General features: G+C 42.3%; 1 protein-coding gene across 1 annotated transcript in view; it reads right to left on the reverse strand.

The window, feature by feature from the left end:
* LOC131971019 (ERC protein 2-like) overlaps nucleotides 1-20579 on the reverse strand; it is a 164353-nt gene that overhangs the window by 64729 nt on the left and 79045 nt on the right. The window contains exon 14 of the mRNA XM_059332285.1: nucleotides 14995-15155. Coding sequence (XP_059188268.1) covers nucleotides 14995-15155 — 161 coding nt within the window. The remainder of the gene's footprint in view (nucleotides 1-14994; nucleotides 15156-20579) is intronic.

The raw sequence follows: 20579 nt of genomic DNA on the forward strand, positions 1-20579 counted from the left end.
GTCTGCACCAGTTACGCTTAAAAAAAGACACATTTTTACAAGCTGCATGACATGATACATATTAACAAACAGCTCTTATTTTTGTGCCGAAGATAGGCTGGGGACCACCTCGGAGCCACGGATGATGCAAAATAGACTCTGCTGGGAAGGGTACAGGCACACGCACAAACATTTTGACAAGAAAATCTGTCAGTGTCACAGAACATCAACTCTAAAAGGAGGAGAAGAGCATGTGAGGAATACAAGTTAGCAAGCAAGAAAGAAATGTTTATTGCTCTTTTATCTGCAGTCATGCAGTCAGACATACCAGGAAGCTGCTTAGAACTTTAGAGAAACACTGGCACGAAACACGATGTGACTGACATGTCGAGATGTCTGCAGCGGGGCGTGCATGCAGATACATGTGGGCTTGTGTTTCTGTGTGTACGTGCATGAATGCATTCAGTGTTTATGCTGCTGTGTACTGTTTTTACAGGCGTGTATGTGCGCATGCATGTGTGTTTACCATGCACTGAGCTCCCAAAGTGACATGTCAGGACACTGATGTCAGGAAACTGAGACACTCTGAGTCTGACAAACAAACCATGCCAGGAGGAGGATCTAAACAATGTGCCGCAATTGCTTTATTACTCAGTGTTTGCCCTAGGTGTCATGTTACTGAAGTCTTCAACACCATAAAAGCCTTCTCTATGGTTCAGCACAGTGTTTGTGTGTTTGCTCTGGCAGAGGCTCCTCTATGACTGGTTATATTGGACTTGCTCAAACAAAGCCAAACACACAACAGGAGCCGCAAGCAATTAGGGGCTGCCATAGTGCATAACTCCTCTCTGAACACTCTCTGTTTCCCCCTTTGCCATCCACCAGACTCTTTCTCCTCTACCACATATTTTAAGGATTGTGCTACCATCAGGCTCCATGCACAACACACACAACATTTGTCTCAGCAACATTCGCATGCTCACTCTGCACTGGCATCCTGTGTGGTATCAGCTGCAATAATACTGTTTGTGTGTATGTCATCTTCAGGATTAAATGTTAACCTTGGTGGGCAGAACATCGCTGACTGGCACGGGAATGCCTGTAATGCTAGCACACAGCCTAATCCACTGGATTAATACACATTACGATGGTTTAGCAGAGAGCCGGGTGGGCCCTGTGTCTCCATTTCATCCTGTCATTGTGACACATTTGTCACTATCCACATCATTATGATGCACCTTCTTTCTCTTTCTGCTATTGTTTGATACACTTTAAAACATTTTGTGTTCCTCATCTTGGTTGTTCTGCACAGATGATTAAGAAATCCCCTCATAGCAGGCCAGTCACAGTGAGTGACGGACATCCAGTTTGAATCAGATCCTCTGGAGCAGAGTAGAGGGTGATATCTCACTGCCTGTGGCTTGGACAGCAGACATGGTGAAGATCTGTTTCAAATCAATGTAAGAAAAACTGGTAAACTCAATCTGGGTCAACGTCTTTCTCCCTCTGAACCTCTCCCCACCACCCCCACCCCCAAAACCCCCTTTCCTCCACTCTCTCTTTGTCTTTCTGTCTCTCTCTTGCTGTATTTGGGTGTCTCTTTGGCCTTTTGTCACTAAACACCTCATAAGAGAGACGTCTCTTTCTGCAAAAAGTGAAGGAGGACAGGATGGAGGGATGGAGTGGTGATGTAGTTGTAGGCCGGTGTTAGGTATGGTGTGTGTGGGTGTGTGTGGGTGTGTGTGTGTGTGTGTGTGTGTGTGTGTGTGTGTGTGTGCTGGGGGTATGTCTGTACCAGTTGTGTACTAATAAAGCTAATGATTGCCATCTGGCCAGCAAACAGATTTTTGAATTCCTGCTTTTTTCATGTCACTACGAGGCCATTATTCCAGCCATGCTTGTGTGCCACTTTTTGAAAACTAGAGCATTACTCTAAGCTTAAGACCCAGTTGGAATGAATAAAATGTAGAATGTGCTCATATTATAGTGATAAAGCCAGAATGTGTGTGTGTGTGTGTGTGTGTGTGTGTGTGTGTGTGTGTGTGTGTGTGTGTGTGTGTGTGTGTGTGCATGGTATGGTACAAGAACTATGACGCAGTCCTTATTGCCGACTTAAACCACACACACACACACACACACACACAGCAATGTTTATGCACAGTGTGCAAGCAAAAATGTGTGTATGAGCATTTGCACCCAATTTGTGACTATGACAGGGGACTGCATACCTTGGTATGTTTGTCCTATGTGTGTAAACCTTTTGTAGTGGCCAGCGTAGATCTCCTGTTACACATACACATGTTCTTTATGGGCTGGCTAATGGAGCTGAGCTCTTCCTGCCTCTGTGATGTGGTTTACTGTTGTTTGATGTGCTCAGGAATCCTGCATAGGAGAGCACCTCGAGCCGATCTTATCACATAAAAGCCCTTGCAATGGAAGAAGACACTCAGCTCTCTCTCTCTCTCTTTTTTTAACTTAATAGAGATCTGTGTCCCTGTGAGGCTGTGTGTGTACGTGTGTGAGCAACTGAGCGTGTGTGCATGTGTGCACCATTTCTCTAATTCAATCGAGTGTGTAACCTAAGGCCAAACACACACATTTCATTTCAGTAAATGCTGAACCCAGAGACCTGTGGCTTGAGTGATCTAGAGACATGTCAGATATGTCAGTGCACGTTATTGTGAGTGCATGTGTGTTTGACAGAGGGAATATAATCGACAGATGAAAAATTTGGATTTTACTTTTTTTTTAACGCTGAAATCGTATAATGTTTGTCAGACTACTCAGAAAACCAACTACTGGGCATGTGAGTGGTACCACAATGCATTGTACGTTTACGTTTTCCCAGTTTTTTTACATGCATGTTCAGTTTTCACCACGGGAAATACCTATATACGAATGAATATGAATATAAAAACCTAGTGAAAAAATAATAAAATAATAAAAACTGACTTTTCAACTTGATTCAAACCAAAATTACAGGTGCAAAACCCCTCTCCGTGGACCATGGTCCAGACCGAACAGCTGAAGCATGGCCCAACGTTTGTTTCCAGTGTGACAGCATTTCCACAGCAGTTAAGTTGTGAAGTGGTAGTAAATGTACAGAGTAGGTCTCAATTTATCTCTAAATAAAAACTGCAGCTGCTCAAGTGAGTCTCCCATGTCTTGCTTCTCAACAACGCAAAATTCAGCCTAGAGAGAATGAAAGAGGAAGCCCATCTACAAACAAGCATACTACAAATACAGTTTTCTTAATGATAACCAAAATCATTATCAAGAAAAAAAACATGAAAAATGGCTAGAAATCAGCTCTTAAATTAAACTCTTATCAGCTATTTTTGCTGTTATCATTATATTTGTACGTGCAAATGTACATTTAGTTGTACCAGGCATTAAATGAACAAGCAAGCAAGGAGAAAAACAAGGTTGGTCTAATCATTTTTTTCCATGACGGTATGTATTGTACTGCACAGCTCATGTAAGTTACAACAACAGAGCATAGGTAAGTCTAGCTATTTATTTTATATTTATTTGTTTATTAGTAGGAGTAAGAACAGTGGAAAATTTGCAGTTGCAGCAGAAGTGTTTGATGTACTGTTCATGTGTATAAAGCTAATTTCCAACACCACCTTGATGGGCATTAATAGTTCATGTTTTTTTCCTATAAATTTGATTTATTATTAATCTGGAGTTACCGACAGTGCCGGTCTCTTTGCTTCTTTGTGACATCACAACATAAAAGAGTGAAAGATTGCGCCAGTGTGTGCGGCATGCTGTCTGTTACTCCCAATTTTGTCTGTGATTTTAGTGTTTTTAAGCTTTAACACCTCTCAGATTGAGTCTCTGTGGTTATATGATCGTCAGTCCCTCCTGGATCTACGACAAAGTGCCATAGATCTAAGTGCTTTTAACCATGATGGACAGAAAACTTTGCCTCCGCTCCTGTCGGGAATCCTGTCGGGAATCCTGTCTTACCTTCTCCGGGCCTCAGCATTATCTTTCCAGCAGTTAAATGCAGCGGCCAAATGGTAAAGTTAAGCATCTGCCTGGCACACTCCTCGTGTGACTCCAGTACTGTACAAGGATCATCGCATCCCCTCACGGTGCCCCAGCGCTTCCTTGATCCCATTGACAGCTGTCCGCGGCTCCACTGGCGTGGGATCAATCTCCACAACCTGAGGACGCCGCTCCGCGTTCAGCAGTCTGTTGGGCCACAAGCTCCAGCTCCGACCAGAATTGGCCTGGTTAACGCCAAATCGCTGGCAAACAAAACTTTCATCTTAAGGGATTTATTTAATTCCCATGGTCTGGACTTCCTATGCGTGACGGCGACGTGGATGAACGCGGGTGAGTGCAGCCCACTTTTGGAACTTTTACCGGCTGATTGTTCCAATTTTAACTCTCCGCGGGCACTGGGCCGAGTTGGGGGAATGGCGACTGTTTTCAAAGGAACTTTTAATTGCAAACTGTGTCCTGTATTCTTCTCCAGTTTTGAACTGACTGTGCTCGAGGTTGGTCGCTCAGACCCGGTGCTCTGTGCCTTCATCTACTGGCCCTCAAACTACAATAAGAAGTTCTTAAGTGAGTTATGATCGTGTCCTTCTTGTCGGCGATTTTAATCTGCATGTGTGCTGTCCTGATAAGCCTATATGGCGAAGGACTTTTTAAACATTGTGGACTCTTTTAACCTGAATCAGTGTGTGTCTGGCTCCACGCACAAGCATGGTCATACATTAGACTTAGTTCTTGCTCATGGTCTGACTGTGTCAAACTTAAAGATTGGTGATTGTGTGTTTTCTGATCATGCACCAGTCTTATTTAGCGTTAATCTCCTCTGTGTGCCGGCTAAACATTGTTCACCTGTCTCCAACCAGCAGCTCCTTACGGAACCGAGGTCCAGGCGTAAGCTCAGAGGGGACCGGGCTTTCTCTGTCGCTGCTCCCAGCCTTTGGAACATTTTACCTTTGCACATCAGGCAGGCCTCCTCACTGTCTGCTTTTAAAAGAAATCTTAAAACCCATTTTTATTCAGTGGCTTTTAACTCAACATGAGCCTTTGCTCTGTTTTATTTGTTTTTATCTGTTCTTTGTGGTTTTTAAAATTAAGATTCATTTTAAAATTGAGATTCATTTTAAAACCCAATTTTATTTACTGGTTTTTACCCAGCATGAGACTCGTTTTGTTTTAGTTGTTTTTATTTGTTCTCTGTTTTTATTGTTGGTCTGTCCTGCCATGTACAGCACTTTGTATCAGCTAACGCTGTTTTAAAGGGCTCTATAAATAAAGTTTATTTAATTTGATTTGATACTTAAGGAAAACTATAAAACTGATAATGATGGGGTTTAGAAAGTTATAAGGGTGTGTTTTTTAATATCATTACCAAAACAGATTTATGGACATTTATCCTCAGTGGATATCATAGAAGCAGCTACCACTCAAAGAATTCTGCTGATTCCTGGATTGTGTGAATGGCGTCTGTGCATTCCAGTTTGAGTGAGAAACTATGTGGTTTTTGTTGCAGAATGCATCAATGGGAGCTACAGGTTAAGTGTAAACACAGACAGAAATGAAAGGAAGCCCACCACCACAACCTCTGTTACAGTAATGTCAACCTCATCCTCTCTCCAAACGCCTCACACTTCATAATAAAGAAATGTATACATTTCTTTTTTAAATGAATGGGGTTTTGGTTACAGTAAAGTCAGTGTAGACATACTGTCTTGTTGAGGCTTTGAATATTGTATGCTAAAATGACACAACTTATTCGTCAGTTCTCTGATCTTGACTTAAATTACTCCAGACATAAACACGCATAACCTCATATCAAGACTTTCATAAATGGCCACATTCTCAATCACGCATACACACACACTGTCTATATTCTGTGTTTCATCCACAGCCTGAAAGTCGTGCCATTGTCTTTGCTCACACTCCCTCTAGCCATTCTTGTCTCTGCAGGATTCCTGTGTTGTTTGTTTAGTGGTGACCGGTCCTGTCTCTGCGCAGTCTGTCCGCCCACATAAAGGCCTTTTCTGTCTTATTGATGCTAGCTTTAAAGATGAAGGACTACGCAGATTAAACTGCGGTTGACATCTTGAATAGATGTGACGCTTGCTTCAAATAAACTTTGGGTTTTAGTTCGGTGTGTCTTTTTTCCCTTTCCTTCTCTTTTCAGAGGGTTTTGCTTTGCTTTTTCTTGGACATCAACTCTAATGTCGTAAAAATGAGACAAAAGTTTTATTGCAAAGTTGTGAAACTTAACAGTGTCTGTGATGCTTGTGAACGGTAATTTCTCTTCACAAACAAATAAGAAAAATGTAGTTTTTATTTTTATGAGATTTGAAATCCTAGCGGTGAGCTTAACTCCAGTGACCCCTACTTTCTCTCCTTTTTCTCTTTCCACCCTTCTCCTTTCATTTCCTCTTCTTCCCCTCTCCTCTCATTTCTTCTTCCCTCCTCTCCTTTCCAGTCCTAAACTCTGGATACCCACCGGCCCCCGAGAGAACAGTCATGTTTCCAATATGTCTCCATTTAGCAGAGACCAAATGAACAAGAGCAGGGCCAAGACAAGAGCAGGAAAAATCATCACATAGCCACTGGCACAATCTGCTTATCTTTCACTGCTAATAGCTCTCATGCTCTTCACATCGTTGCTTCGATGTGTGCACATGCATGCACGCACACACACACACACACACACACACACACACACACATACACACACACAAACACAATTCATGTATGCACATGTTGTTCTTTGCACACAAACACATTCAATGAGCATCAGTGAGGATACACACACTCATCCAAACTTGCTTGGGCTGTTTCCTGCCACTGCCGAGAAGTACATAATGATAATTACAGTTTGGGTCTACATCCCTGAATTAACCAGATCAGACACACACACACACATACACAATTCAGAAGTGCCAGGGGCTGCTGTGGTGTAAGCTGACTGGTGTGCAGTGTTGGAGCAGCCCGGTGCTGGGAAGTGGTCCGTTCTACTATTGTTTTCTATTAAAACCTCCTGGGAACCATCTCAGCAAGACTGAGAGACCAGCAGAGCCAATAAAACTCCAGTAAAACCAGCAAAGAGTCAGAGAGACTAAGCACTGACTGAGGGCTTTATGTAACAATATGTTACTCTGATTGAGGAAAACTAGGTGAGAATGTGCAGAAGTAAAACTGCGGAGAGCTCTTTTTTTAAATGAATCTGTAAAATGTTCAAAACAAAGGTGGAGAAAGACACAGACAGAGAGGCATACTCATGCCCAGATAAAGACAGACAGTCGCAGCCAGAGAAGCCACAGAGGAGAAAAACAGGAGCCGGAGCTCAGGTGTGTGTGCCAACCACAGAGGCTTGGAGGTGTTTACAGTGTGTGAATATATGCCAGTAAGCCCCATTGACTCATTTGTGCGGGTATACCAGCATTTCATTTGCCCATAATGGTAAACCATGAGGGCATTTCACTAGGCCACTGTTTTAATGGCTGTTTTACAACGCAGTACATCCAACAACATATTACATACGGCTGCACTTAAAATAACTCATCCCTCTTTCTTTCTAAAATCTCTCACTGCTGCACACTCTCTTTGGACTTTAAGTTAACCCTTTGTGTTCCATCTCTGCTGCTACTGCTTCTATCTGAATTAAAATCTGCTTTACTGTCATGACAAGATGTATCTTTCTACTGTGTCAATCCTGTTTCCATTAAAGCCGAAGCGAATTTGAAGCGAAATTTTGAAATATTGCATTAAAGAAAATGCGAATTAGGGAAGTTCAAGATCAACTTGTTTAGAGCAAATAAACAAATCTCTACTTCTCCTACAAACAGTAGGAGAAGTAGAGATTGCGCAAGAGAGAAAAAACAACAAAAATAAGAGGTTGCTAATCGGACAATTTTGGCCACCCACGAGTGAAAATGTAGAGAAGTCTTCAGGAAGGTGCAGACAGCAAAAACAGCTTCTTCTTCTTCTTTTGGGTTTTCCGGCAGAGCGGAAACAGCTGATCATTCATATGAGTTAAATATTTGCTATGTCAGAACTTATTCGGAAAAATCGTCTGCTGTTTAGCGCATTAACTTTTAAAAAAAGAAAAAAAACAACAACTTTTATCGAACTTTGGTGTTTCCATCAAGATTTTCTCATGCAAATCTTCAAAATGCAAACACTATTATTGACAACACCTCCTTCCCTGACCTCCCCTTCCTTCTCCTCATTCCTTTGGTGACCCTGAGGGCAGGACCGTCGTTAAGGAGGCCGTCAGTGGTCACCTCTTGGTCCTGTGTCCTGGTCTGCCTCTTTACAGCCGCAGGGCCCACCTAATCAATTGCCCTCTCATGCACACACATAAATGCTCCAACACACACACAAACACAGGACTTCCAATCAATTAGTCTTGAGATTTATACAACCGAGTAAACTTGGGGGTGTTAGTCTCCCTAAGGCCAATCAGATTGGGCTTTCCCGAGACTTCTACATCAAAATCAAATGACACTAATTAGCTGTGTGTGTGTGTGTGTGTGTGTGTGCGTGCGTGCGTGTGTGTGTGCGTGTGCGTGCAAGTATGTGTGTTTGCGACTGACACTAATTAGCAGAGCTAGTGCGCCTACTTCCTCAGGACCATTTCCTGTGATAGTAATTATTAGGTATGTGTGATAAATTCCAGGCCTTCTTCCACCCGTTTACAGAGATAGAACGAGAGAGGAAAAGACAAAAGAGAGAGGGAGGGAGAGCATTTAATACTCAGAGGAAGTGAAGGAGGTCAGCATTAAAAGAGTGATGGAGTAAAAGTAAGACTATAAAAGAATGATATTACTCTAGTGGGGCAAACTGACTCATTACAAAGGCGAAAGCAGTTTCCATATGCAACATCTTCCCATAGCCTCCTTGACTTGGCCTCCCCTTCCTCTCCAGTTGTCACTCACTGCATTCTTCTTGCTTGTGTGTCACAATCACCCCATCTTCACCATGTCAGTCTTGAGAATAAGACAAGACGTTCTTTCTGTTACTGGAAAGACTCTTCCATCTCTGTCTATCAGTTTAACTAAACACATGTGCTATCCTCTGTATTGGACCAATGCCCTCCAAGCGTCAACGCATCTTTCAGTTCAACATCAACTTTATAAGACAGCTCTCGACATTCAGTCACTCATACATTGACTTTAGGAGACAATGACACTTCACGCGTCTACTCCGTGGCTTGAAAATCCTCTTTGCTATGACAGCAACACAACAGTTACCATACTGCAGGGAAACAGAGAGTGTGTGTACGTCTGTGTGCCAGTTTTTAAGGCAGGATTTACATACTGTACAGGAAATAAAACCTCCAATTCATATGTACTGGTTCAGTCAATGCTTGCCAAAAATTCTATGCGGATATAAGTACCAATAAAATATTAATAAGTAGTGATAAAAAATAACCATAATTGATGCTGGAACGGCCAAACTCTGAGAAAAGTGGACCCAAGACATGACGTTTGCAGAGTGCAGTCCAAGAAAATACCATGGTCTAGGAAAAATGGGTCAGAAAAGTTAAATTTCAGGCACTTAACCTCCAGTTGCATTAGCTGAACAGTGCAAAATCTAATTCAAAGAGCGACTACTAAGCGAACTCTCCCCTCCACCCTTTAAGGTTACTGTATAGGACCCAGGTAGAAGTCTTTCCATGTGATGAAGCCCTCTACTGACAGAACCTCAAAGAAGGGAGGAGGAGGAGTAGGGTGGAGCATGCCTAGGCCCTGACATAATAACACACCTACAGGCCCGACAGTCGACACACATGTCGAAGGTAAACACGTGTGTCAGAGGGCACGGGAGCACAGACAGACATGATGAATGGCCCGAAGTTCCCACGAGGCGACACACATACAAACTTGCTCGCCGAGAGAGGAAGGTGATGTGTGGTCAGCACCTCCTCATTACTGCAATACAGAGAATCCCATTCACACACCGCACCGACCATCTATGTCTCATCATTACTTATGACAACAATGGCACCGTAACACCATACCTGTCTGCAGATTTTGCCAGTAAATGCGAAAGTCTTGTCAAAACCGTGTAGACGCAGTGCTACGTGTTCGAATAAATGAATGTGTAAACTTACTTTTCGGTGTAAATGTCTTTCAATGATTGCAAATGCTTTATATGTGTGTATATCTGCGTGTGAGTTTGTAAGGGTGTGTGTGTGTGTGTGTGTGTGTGTCCAGGCCCCTCAGAGAGATCAGTGAGCGGGGACATGACCTTGCCAGTACAGCTGGTCTCTCTGTGTGTTTAGTCAGTGTAACCATGGCAATGGTGCTGTGCAGACAGGATGTCTACATTGGGGATTTGAAAGTCATAACGTCGCTACTGCTCTAAGCTTCATTATGCCACGGATTACTGTAACTAGCCAACAAACGAATACATGAACACACTTCAGGGACGGAATTGAATTTGGGGTTGCAGGTTAGAATTGATTACATTTACATTGTGGGTAGAATAGCGCATTCGCCTGTTGAGTTAATGACAGGACAAAAAGGAGTTAGCATGAGAGTCGATATTTTGTCTAAATATCTAAATAGTATAAATTTGATGCACATGTACAAAACTCTGGCAAAAGAAAATGTGAAACAGTTATTATTTTTTTAATTACTCACTGTTCGCACACTATACCTTTGTAAAATGCTGGACAAACTCACAATCACACTAAAGTCATAGCAGGAAAATCCACAATTAAAGGACGACTGGATTTGTCAATGAAATACACTGTATGGAGAAAGTGACCTTTTCCTTAAAGGGGAAAACCTCCTAAACTGGCCTCGAAAAGTTCAATCAATACTTGTGTGCATGAGTTACTCTCTTTTAAAGCCAGAAACCAGGGACGTTAGTCGCAAACTTAAGATGTTATCAAGTATAAAGGCTGGAGCTGCTCCATTGACAATTAATAAGCGACTGATTTTGTGGACCAACAGAATGTATCTTTTCTTCCTATTCTGCTAAAACTAAATGAGCTTTATTCCGTTGTAATGTTCTCAGTTCTGAAACGTAAAAAGTACCCATAAAACATACCCCTGGAGGCTCTCAGTGTCATCTGTAACATATTTTTTCAATTAATTGTCTAGCTCCACACTTCATGACATCACACATTTAAGTTTTAGGACTTTTGATTTTGGGAGGGAGTTGTTCATGTTTACTAACATTTTTGGACTGTCTTAGATAATTCTCTCAATGTTATTAGGAATAACATGTATGAATTTTGAAAATGGGCGCATTTCAGGATTATGATTCAAAATTATTATTATAATCTTTTTTAAATGGACTTTATTTACATGCATACACTCTAAGGGATATTACCTACTGTCTAGGTTGAAAAACTTGAAAAACTCTGCTCTGTTCCAATATGTGGCTTTCTTTTTCTTTTTTTTTTTTTTACCTGACAACACGAATAAAAAGAAAGTTAAAAAAATTATAATTTTAAAGTAAATATTCTTGGGAGAAAAAGCGTGTAGTTGAAAAAAAAAGTTTGCTTTTTCTAAAGTAGAGAAATATAATATAAGAAAATATGAAGCTAAATAGGTATTTAAATGTATTTAAAAATATGTATGTATATTTCCATTACCTTTTTATACATCTTTTTCTATTTCTCAAACTCAGCCAAGCATGAACATCTTTTTCTCCTACTACTTTCTTTGAATCAAAATGTGACTCAACAGGTGGATGTGGTGCAGGTGTTTGCTGATATGGTACGCTGTGTTTAGTCATTCTTCTCTCTCTCTCCAGCTCTGCTCTGCTAACCAGCCTCTCCTCCCTCCCAACCCTTACAACTCTACTCCATCTTTTCCCTGTTCTTTCTTCCACCACTTCCTCCATCATTCTCCTCCTCCCTCCCTCTGTCCCTCCATCCATCCATCACCCCCTCCATCATCACTCCCTCATTCTATCACCCATTTTTTTCTCTATCATTTACCATTTCCTTGCTTACTCTTTGCTACGACTTCTCTCTTTTCCTGTGTTTACTGTCTTGCAGAGTCTTTCTTATAATATATGCATGATTTTTCCCTCCATCTCTCAAACCGGCTACACCCCTCTTCTCTACCTCTAAAAATTTCCACTTTGCATCTCTTTATGTGTCTGCCTCAAAGCTGCTGCTACCTTTTTTCTTTGCACTATCATCATTTTCCATCACTAAAATGTAAACAGAGATAATATCAGCTACATTCCCTGTGTCTACAGGAGGATCAGGTTGAATAAGCCACTGCAATGTTGTGGCATGTAGTATTATCCCATTCAGACTATGGAAACATCTCAATGACTAGCTATTCAAAATGTCCAAACACATAATTTCTCTATTGTGCACCTATAGCCTGTGACCCAAGACTCATTTAATGACTAGCTCCCCTGGAGGCCATCTGTGTCTGTCTGTGTGTGCGCGTGTATGTGTTTGTGTGTGTGTACTGTACAGTATGGTGGAAACTCAATCTGGTGTGGGGTGATAGAGCAGACCCGCACCGCTCCTTATACATCAAGCATTCAGCTCCGTATCTGCAAAAGGCAAATATGAAAATGCACTCTCTCTTGCACCCCTCTCTCTCTAACACACACACACACACACACACACACACACACACACAAAACAAGCTAGGAAACCCAGCATGCAATGAGAGGATATTGAAAATGATTTTTTCCCCTCTTGTCTCTTTCATTAACAGTGTTGAAAAGCCAAGAGTCTGCTCTCGCTCTCTGGCTTACACACACACACACACACACACATGCGCACACACACGCGCACACACACACACACACACACACACACTAAAAAACACACACACAGAGCTCCCCAGTTCACTGGGGAACGTGCCTCAGATGGTTTGCTTCAGCTGGTCTTCTTGACAAATGCCACATTACAGCGGAGAGAAGGAGAAACTTGGCATGCAATCAAACTTCTCTCATGATTTCTAAGATTTGAAATACTTCAGTTTGCGTAGCCCCTCCATTCCATCCTCCCCTCCCTCTCATTCTCTCTTTTTTGTCTCATTTTTTTTGTCTTGCTTTCACTCCCTCTCTCTGCCTCTTTCTTTCTTGTTACCTCTCTTTCTCTGCCTTATCTGTCCTGTTTAGTTTTCCCTGTGCTAACTTGGACCAGAGCTGTGCTGTGGGAATATGGCCCCCTTTTAAAGCAGAAAGCCAAAGTTTGTGTAAGTATGTGCATGTCTGCAGACGTGAGTGATTATATGTGAGTTCCACTGAGGTTGTGTGTACATTCTACATGCGTATCTTTGTGGCTTGTTTCAGATGTAAGTCAGTCTCACGAAGCTTCGCCCCCTCGCAATTCAACAGTCCTTTAATCCTCATCATCAGTGACCCCAAACCCCTGCCTCTGACCTCTTCATACACACAGACACATACAGGTTCAAAGCCACAAGAGACCACACACACACTCATGCCCCCTGTGCCCCCTCCATTAGCTCTTACCAGTGTAGACTTGCATTCAGTTAAAGGCCTGAACACAAAGGCAAGGAATCCCATCTACTTTGTTGCTGTTTATGTCAACCAACCATCAAACTAACCTTCTTTCTAATGGTAATATAATAATAATTTGAGCCCAGTGCCAGTAGGGTACAAAAGTATCATTCACATGCCAGGTCCCTGAGCGTTTTTCTAATCCCACGTACATACCTAGAAGCACGGACTGTGTCTGTTTCATATGTAATACATTTCCTCTGCTAAACATCCCTGGTTATGTTTGGATGGTGGAAATTGGAAGAGACAGGAAGATGGTTTGTATCACAAGTGCGTGTGTGCAGATACATGGGCAAGGGAGCTCTCTTTCTCGGTCACCGGCAGACTGTACACACATAATTTAGACCGCATACACACATTCCTTTAGAGTTAGTGTGATCAGAGGAGGCTTGTGAGGCGTAATGGATTTTAAAAGTTGTGTTTTCAATACATATATGCCAGCCTTCTCTTTTGTACTGCACTGAGTGGCTGACATTAAAGGCATTTCTCTGCGGCACATGACAACCAGATATGTGGCTCCATGCTCCTTCAATCAGAGCGCTCAAAGCAAACACACATGTAGCCGCTCCACTGACAGATCACTGAACTGCACTCACACATTCGTACACACCCACCGACACACACTCACACATGGAAAGGCAGGCAGTTCTCGTACTCCCCTAACTCTCTCTCTGTCACACACTGACATACAAATGAGCAAAACAGCCAAACACACATTTTTTTGACCTGCTGCGTAAGGCTGCAACACCTGTCCTCAATAAACTTTTCACAAGGCAGCTATAGACAAGAGCTGATCCTGCTTCAAAACACACCTCAGCTCTGACGTCTATATAACACTCGTGCACAGATGCACATGTGAACAGGTGAGCGTATAAATGTTCCTAATACAGTATTAAACACAGGTTTCTGCTGCAGCCAAGAAGCTGCTGTGCAGGGTAATGAAACTGTGCCTGATGAAGCGCTGAGCGAACCATGCCAACGTTAATAAAAGATCCTTGATCATATACTTTTATGGGTTGGGTGTGCAGTCAGTACCACAAACACTTGTGGTTTCTTTGTTTGACTGTTTATCTTACAGCAGTTACCAACGACTCTTGCTGCTCTGCATCACACATTATATTTTTTGTCTTAATGCAAATGCAGTTTAATTCATTCATATTACTTCAAAAGCCAAGTTGAATGTTTCTTTTACTGATTAGAGAAATGCATAACCATTCATGTGGAGGACATGGCATGCGGTTACAGAGGATGTTATTATTATTCTGTGTGTAATGATTTGAAAAGAGTTACATCTGTTAAAAGAAAGAAAGCAGGGTAGATTAAAGTAGATAGATAGATAGATAGATAGATAGATAGATAGATAGATAGATAGATAGATAGATAGATAGATAGATAGATAGATAGATAGATAGATAGATAGATAGATAGATAGATAGATAGATAGATAGATAAGCTATGAATACTGTGCTGATATCATGCTGTGTATAAAGACAGATGGCTGAGTGTGAGACTAACTTCATCTCCAGAATCTCCTCCAGCTGTTTTCGTCTCTCCTGGCGAAGACTATTAAGGTGTCCGTCTCTTTCATGCAGGGACTGCTGAGTGGAGGACAGATGCAGCTTGGTGGCGTCCAACTCCTGGCGGGTCTTTTCCAACGCCCCCATCAGCTCCTCCAACTATTGAAGGGGAACCAAATACACACAGGTTTCATACATACATCATCAAAACTTAACAGGATGGGTCTCTGGCGTTATTAAGATATTAAGGTATATCAGGGTATTTAGAAATTCTGACGGGACAATTTTCAACGTCGTCAAAAACACAGAGGCTGCTCTTACTGTTACACTGATATGGAGATGCTATATTTAGGTGATTATGTGGCACGTGAAACCAGATGTCAGTCTCTACTGGGAAAATGTCAGGAAGGGATGATGGTATTTAACATAATACCACTGTGTTCATTAAATTATATAGCATGTGTCACTAAAAGTCAATATACAAAATCTATTGTATTATACACAGTTGCTCATTAAGTTGGAATAAAACATTGTTTACCTCTTTCCATGAAATTATTGTGACAATGTGATATATTCTTGACAGATAAAAGTGTGTATCTTCTCAAAACTTTATTAATCAATATCTTCCAAACACATCATAATGAAAATAAAAGCACAATTAACAGAGAATTGTGTCTAAGAGCAAAAATAATTCCAACTTTATGGACGACCGTGTACTTCTCACACGTGTACACATGGACATAAAGTAATCAGATAGACACTCGAGGTCAGAACACACTGCCGACAAATGCGCGTCAAAGCTGCCCCTGTTATTTTGTGGAGTTTGTTAACCCTAACAAACCTCACACTGGTGGCAGCTAGATGTGCACCAGTGCTAATGGTTGAGCCACCTTGGGCACTTCACACCACTGTCCTATTTCCAATCTAACTGTCCCTGAAAAAATGAAAAAAAAAAAAAAAAAAAATCTTTCCAAAAACTTCCTTCTTGTAGGTTAACTCTTTCTGTTGCTGTCTCTATGCGTGTGCGTCAAGCAATGGATGAGGGGAGAGATTAGTTGCTGAAGTCAAGAGATATCCTGAGGTATATGAGCCCCGATATTGTTATTTGAAAGACAATGGTAAAAAAAAAGATTTTGCCTGGTGAGCCGTATTTCTGGAGAATGGCTCTTCAGGAAGAAATCTACTGGTCTTCTGTTGACAGGCTGGAGTGTGACGCTTCCAGTTGATGCTGACATGCCGCCGCGCTGTGTCGGCAGTGCGTTTTAAGCTTTACATGCACTTTTATTTGTTTACATAAATGTATACGAGTACTTCAAAGGGAGGAGGGGTACGTGTTGGAATGCTAAAATGAGGTAAAATGACTGACTAAACATGAAAATGAATGGATGGTTGACATCTAGGAGCAGGTAAAATTACTGAGGTTCAAAGGTTAGTTGAATTATATGTCCCATGTCCGCTGACCTTTGGACTGGAAACAAGGGTTCCCTCTTCTCTCCCACCTTTCTCCACTTATTTTATCTCAAGTGTGGCTCTACTTTAGAGCAGGTGAGAATAACGCTCAACCCTTCAACTACATCTCCTCCCTCTGCACACACATGCCCTCCAGCCATGTAGGCCGACCTGCGTGTCTGACAGACAGGATGTGACTTCAGGGCGTCATTATCCTAAGACAGGAAGTGTCTAATTGTCTAACAACAAGTACTTTACAATAGGATGCAGTGCTAGGCAGGCTGAATTGAAGGCCACGAGAATTTTAATTTATATATTTTTTTTAATTCTGATGAGTTGCAGATTTGTGATATAAGATAGTCAAACAATAAATTCTGAAGTGTTGGATCACAAATGAACAAAGGGAAAGAAAGTGAAGGAGAAGGGAAAAAAAGAAAGAGAGAAGGAGTATTAGGGGGAAGCACTCCATGGGGTAGGACATGAAAAAAGGAATGGGCCTCTTTTATGAAGGGGCCAAATCGTTCACACATTTTCAGGACACTCTCCATCTCTGCTGGCTTTCTAGGTGTGTTTCACAGATGTCAGATAATGTGCTCACTGACTGTTCATGAATATCACATATGGAGTGAGAGAAGAAAGGGTGAAAGCAGAGCGAGCGCCAAATGTAGATATTTGAAATGGTGGGAAAGTGACAACTCTCAGTCATGACTTCCCAGAAATGAAACAAAGCATTGTTTTGAATAAAATACACCCTGTATCCCTGCCAACAACAACTGACCTCTGTAGTATCCAGCAGTTAATAATCCCAATATCAACAAGACAGCCAACGGTCCGAAATCACACCGTGTGTAAGGTTTGATGTCTTTTTTCAGGCTTAAAAGAATCCGCAGGCAGGCTTTTCATCTTGAAAGCCAAGGGTCACACACACACAACTCCATTTACACCCACCACATGTCTATCAACCCTCATGCGCCAACTGTCTACCTCCCAGTCCCCCATTAGTCCACCACCCAGGCAAGCCCTCACTTCACAATCACATCATTAATAAGGAATACAATGCATTTTAGTGAAATTAGGGACCTAATCAGCTTAGCAGTGAGCCTGTGCGTGCTAATTTAGCTCAACTTCAAGGCAAAGCCCCCCAGCCAGGCTAAGGCTCGCTAAGACTGGCCCAAAGCCCCTTTAGTTGCTAAGCTGATTGGGGGCTCAGAGGTAAGGGCCAAATCCCTCTTGTCCATTTGCGTCGGTGTTGCTGGTTCAGAGGCCTAGTTCAAACGCCACAGAGGGGGAGAGAGCGAGAGAGACAGGAACAGAGATAGAGAGAAAGGGAGAGTTTGGACATAATTGGGTGCGACAACTTAAGAAGGCAGATGGGAAAGAACAAGGCTCAGGACAGTGGATGGACAGCAGAAATTCTGGCAGGAGAAAGACAAGAGACAGAGAGACGCAGAGACGCAGTGAGAGACTTAGAGAGCGGGGGTGTGAAGAAAAGTGACCCAGGGCATTACCCATGCTCCATTTCAGCAGGTCAGGCTGATGGAAGACTTTCAGCGCATTACACATCATGAGACTGATTACTCTGGGACAGAGGGGAGAAGAAAGAAGAAAACCAAGAAGAAAGAGTAAGTGGGGGAAAAATGTGAGAATGTGAGTCTGGCAAGGCGCTCTGAAACGGTGCCAGGGTCAGGTGATGTTTCAGAAGGACCTGTCCCTCTCTCTATTCCCTCAACATCCCTTTCCACACACACTCCTGAGTCTGAAGGCAAGAGCGGCAGATGACTGATGACTGTGTAACTGCATGTTAATGGCATGTTGACTCGCTGCCTCCTTGTGCAGTGACGTCATGCCGGCTCACAAAGTTCAATGTGTTGACAGCACCTACTGTAGCAGTGAGCATCAATGATGGAGCAGCAGTGCAGAGCCAAATGGGTACCTCTCTGTGTGTTAGTGGCTTGTCTATTCTGGCTCAAGTGCAGTCACCAGTATGACGCCGTGCTGGTTCATTACGTTCTCTATGTGTAGAGTCTGGATTGACTTTAAATGAAAGCAAGTTGACTATGACTTTTAGGGTCAACAAGTGTTAACGTGACAAAAGTTGTGAAAGGATTTCACTGATTCTGGCTGCACAGAGGTAAACTTAGGTCAAAGCTGAATCATCTAATTCTATGCGTGCGAAAAAGCCCCACAGATATAAATATACTTTTTTTCAGACTTCACAGTGGATTGGAATATTGTTTGATAAACATAGTATCCATGCTGACTGTAAGTCAAGCGTGTAAAGTACAGAAATTGCAAAATAAAAGAGGAAAAAAACAAGCCACAGTTAGCATTGGCTCTCACAGAATTTTCTAAACTGAGTTTGACCTTCTCTTACTTTCCTGCTCTGTCCACCAATCTCCTCGCTTCATCTTTAAAGTTCTCCTCTATCAGATTCTGCCTTTAAATGTGTGTGTGTGAGGGAGCATATGCATGTGTGTTTGAAGCAATGCAGCCACCATTCTGTCTCAAAATGTTAGTTCTCGTTTTGACCGCCGATTGCTCTCATATTACTTGTGGCACTCATCAGCAATGCAAGGTCATTCTCATTCAAATGCACACTCACACCAGGAGGAAACACACTCCCTTGCCTTGTTTCTCTTTCCCACCACAGACACACCTACACTCTCCCGTACACACACATTACAAATGCACACACATATGCTTTTTAAAGATGCAGACAAACCAGCTGGCATTCGAGAGGCAGATAGATAGCAGGACATGCAGAGTAAACGGGCAGCCTGTACTCTTTCAAGACTACAAGTCTACAGATTTGTTAATGAATTCTGATTGCTTGCACATAAACTCCCAATGTGTTAAACATATGCTCATATTTTTTTTACAAAGGCAAACAGAGACAGAAAATGAAGAGAGGGATATTTTTCTTTCGGGAGAGACTGTTTAGAGAACAAAAACTAAATTAAAAATTGAAGAAAATGACAGGCAGGTAGAAAAAAAAGGATTCATTTTGCAATAATGATTTTTGTTGGTTCCTAGCTATATATATATTAGGGTAGAGAATGATTCAGTAGCCACAGTCTGCCTCCAGTTACATGCTTAGCCACATGGGGGTGCAGTTAAGTCCCTCATATTTTCTCAGGAGTCCTTCTCAGTCCTAGGTGAGCTGATACCTGTTTAAGTTTAAAGGTAGGCTGCCTATGTAGGATGTCTGAGACTATTACGTGTGTGTGTGTGTGTGTGTGTGTGTGTGTGTATGCCTAAACTGGTCTTGAGTCTTCATTCAGTGTGTGTAACATCAGGTAAACCTGTCTCTGGGCCTGAACACGGGCAGTCTCCTCTTGTGCCCAGAGAGCCTCCCTATGTGCCGAGGTGTTCATGCTCTCCCTCAGAGCCCTTTCCAACTCGCCAATCCGCTCCGCTGTCTCCCGCATGGCATCCTGGGAAGCGGAAAGAGGAAGCTGAGGGGGCGAAAGGAGTTCACGGGAGTAGGACGAGGAAGAAGGTTGGAAGCAAAGTAGCAAAAGCCAGGGGGAGAGTGTTTTCCTTTGAGTATACTTTGTTTTAAAAACTCGTCATCAAATGTTTTTTTCATGGCATAATACTAAACTGACACAAGATAAGTTGAGGAAAGGTGTATTTGTTAATCCTGTTGCTAAAACGAATCCAGTCCATGTAAAATAGAAACAAAAGGAAAGACTTGAAGTAGTAAAAACGCTCTGGTGAGAGAAGAACAAGACTCTCTCAGAAGAAAGAGACACAGCCAAGACAGAAGAGAGTGATAAGTGATGGAGAGAGAGGGTGTGTAAGTGCTGTGACCTTTGTCGACATCCGTATGAGTGAGTGTGGGTGTGTGGAGCAGACTGTGCATGTTCACATGCACAGTTTGTGTGTGGCCTCTCTGACACCTATGGTGAGTGGAGGAAAAGAATCCCTCTCCACACTGGGTGATGGAACTGTGAAAGAAAACACTGGACAGAAATAATAAACCCCCGATTCTCTCTCTCTCTTTCCCTCTCTCTCTTTCTCCTACTTCTCAAAAGTTGACTTGCCTTCAAGTTCACACGTTCACACTTTTCTGGGAGCAGTGCAGAAGCCTGAGAGTCACATGGATGAGGCGCTTTCAAGCTGAACAAAGAA

Source organism: Centropristis striata, chromosome 5, assembly GCF_030273125.1.
Source record: "Centropristis striata isolate RG_2023a ecotype Rhode Island chromosome 5, C.striata_1.0, whole genome shotgun sequence".
Taxonomy (NCBI): domain Eukaryota; kingdom Metazoa; phylum Chordata; class Actinopteri; order Perciformes; family Serranidae; genus Centropristis; species Centropristis striata.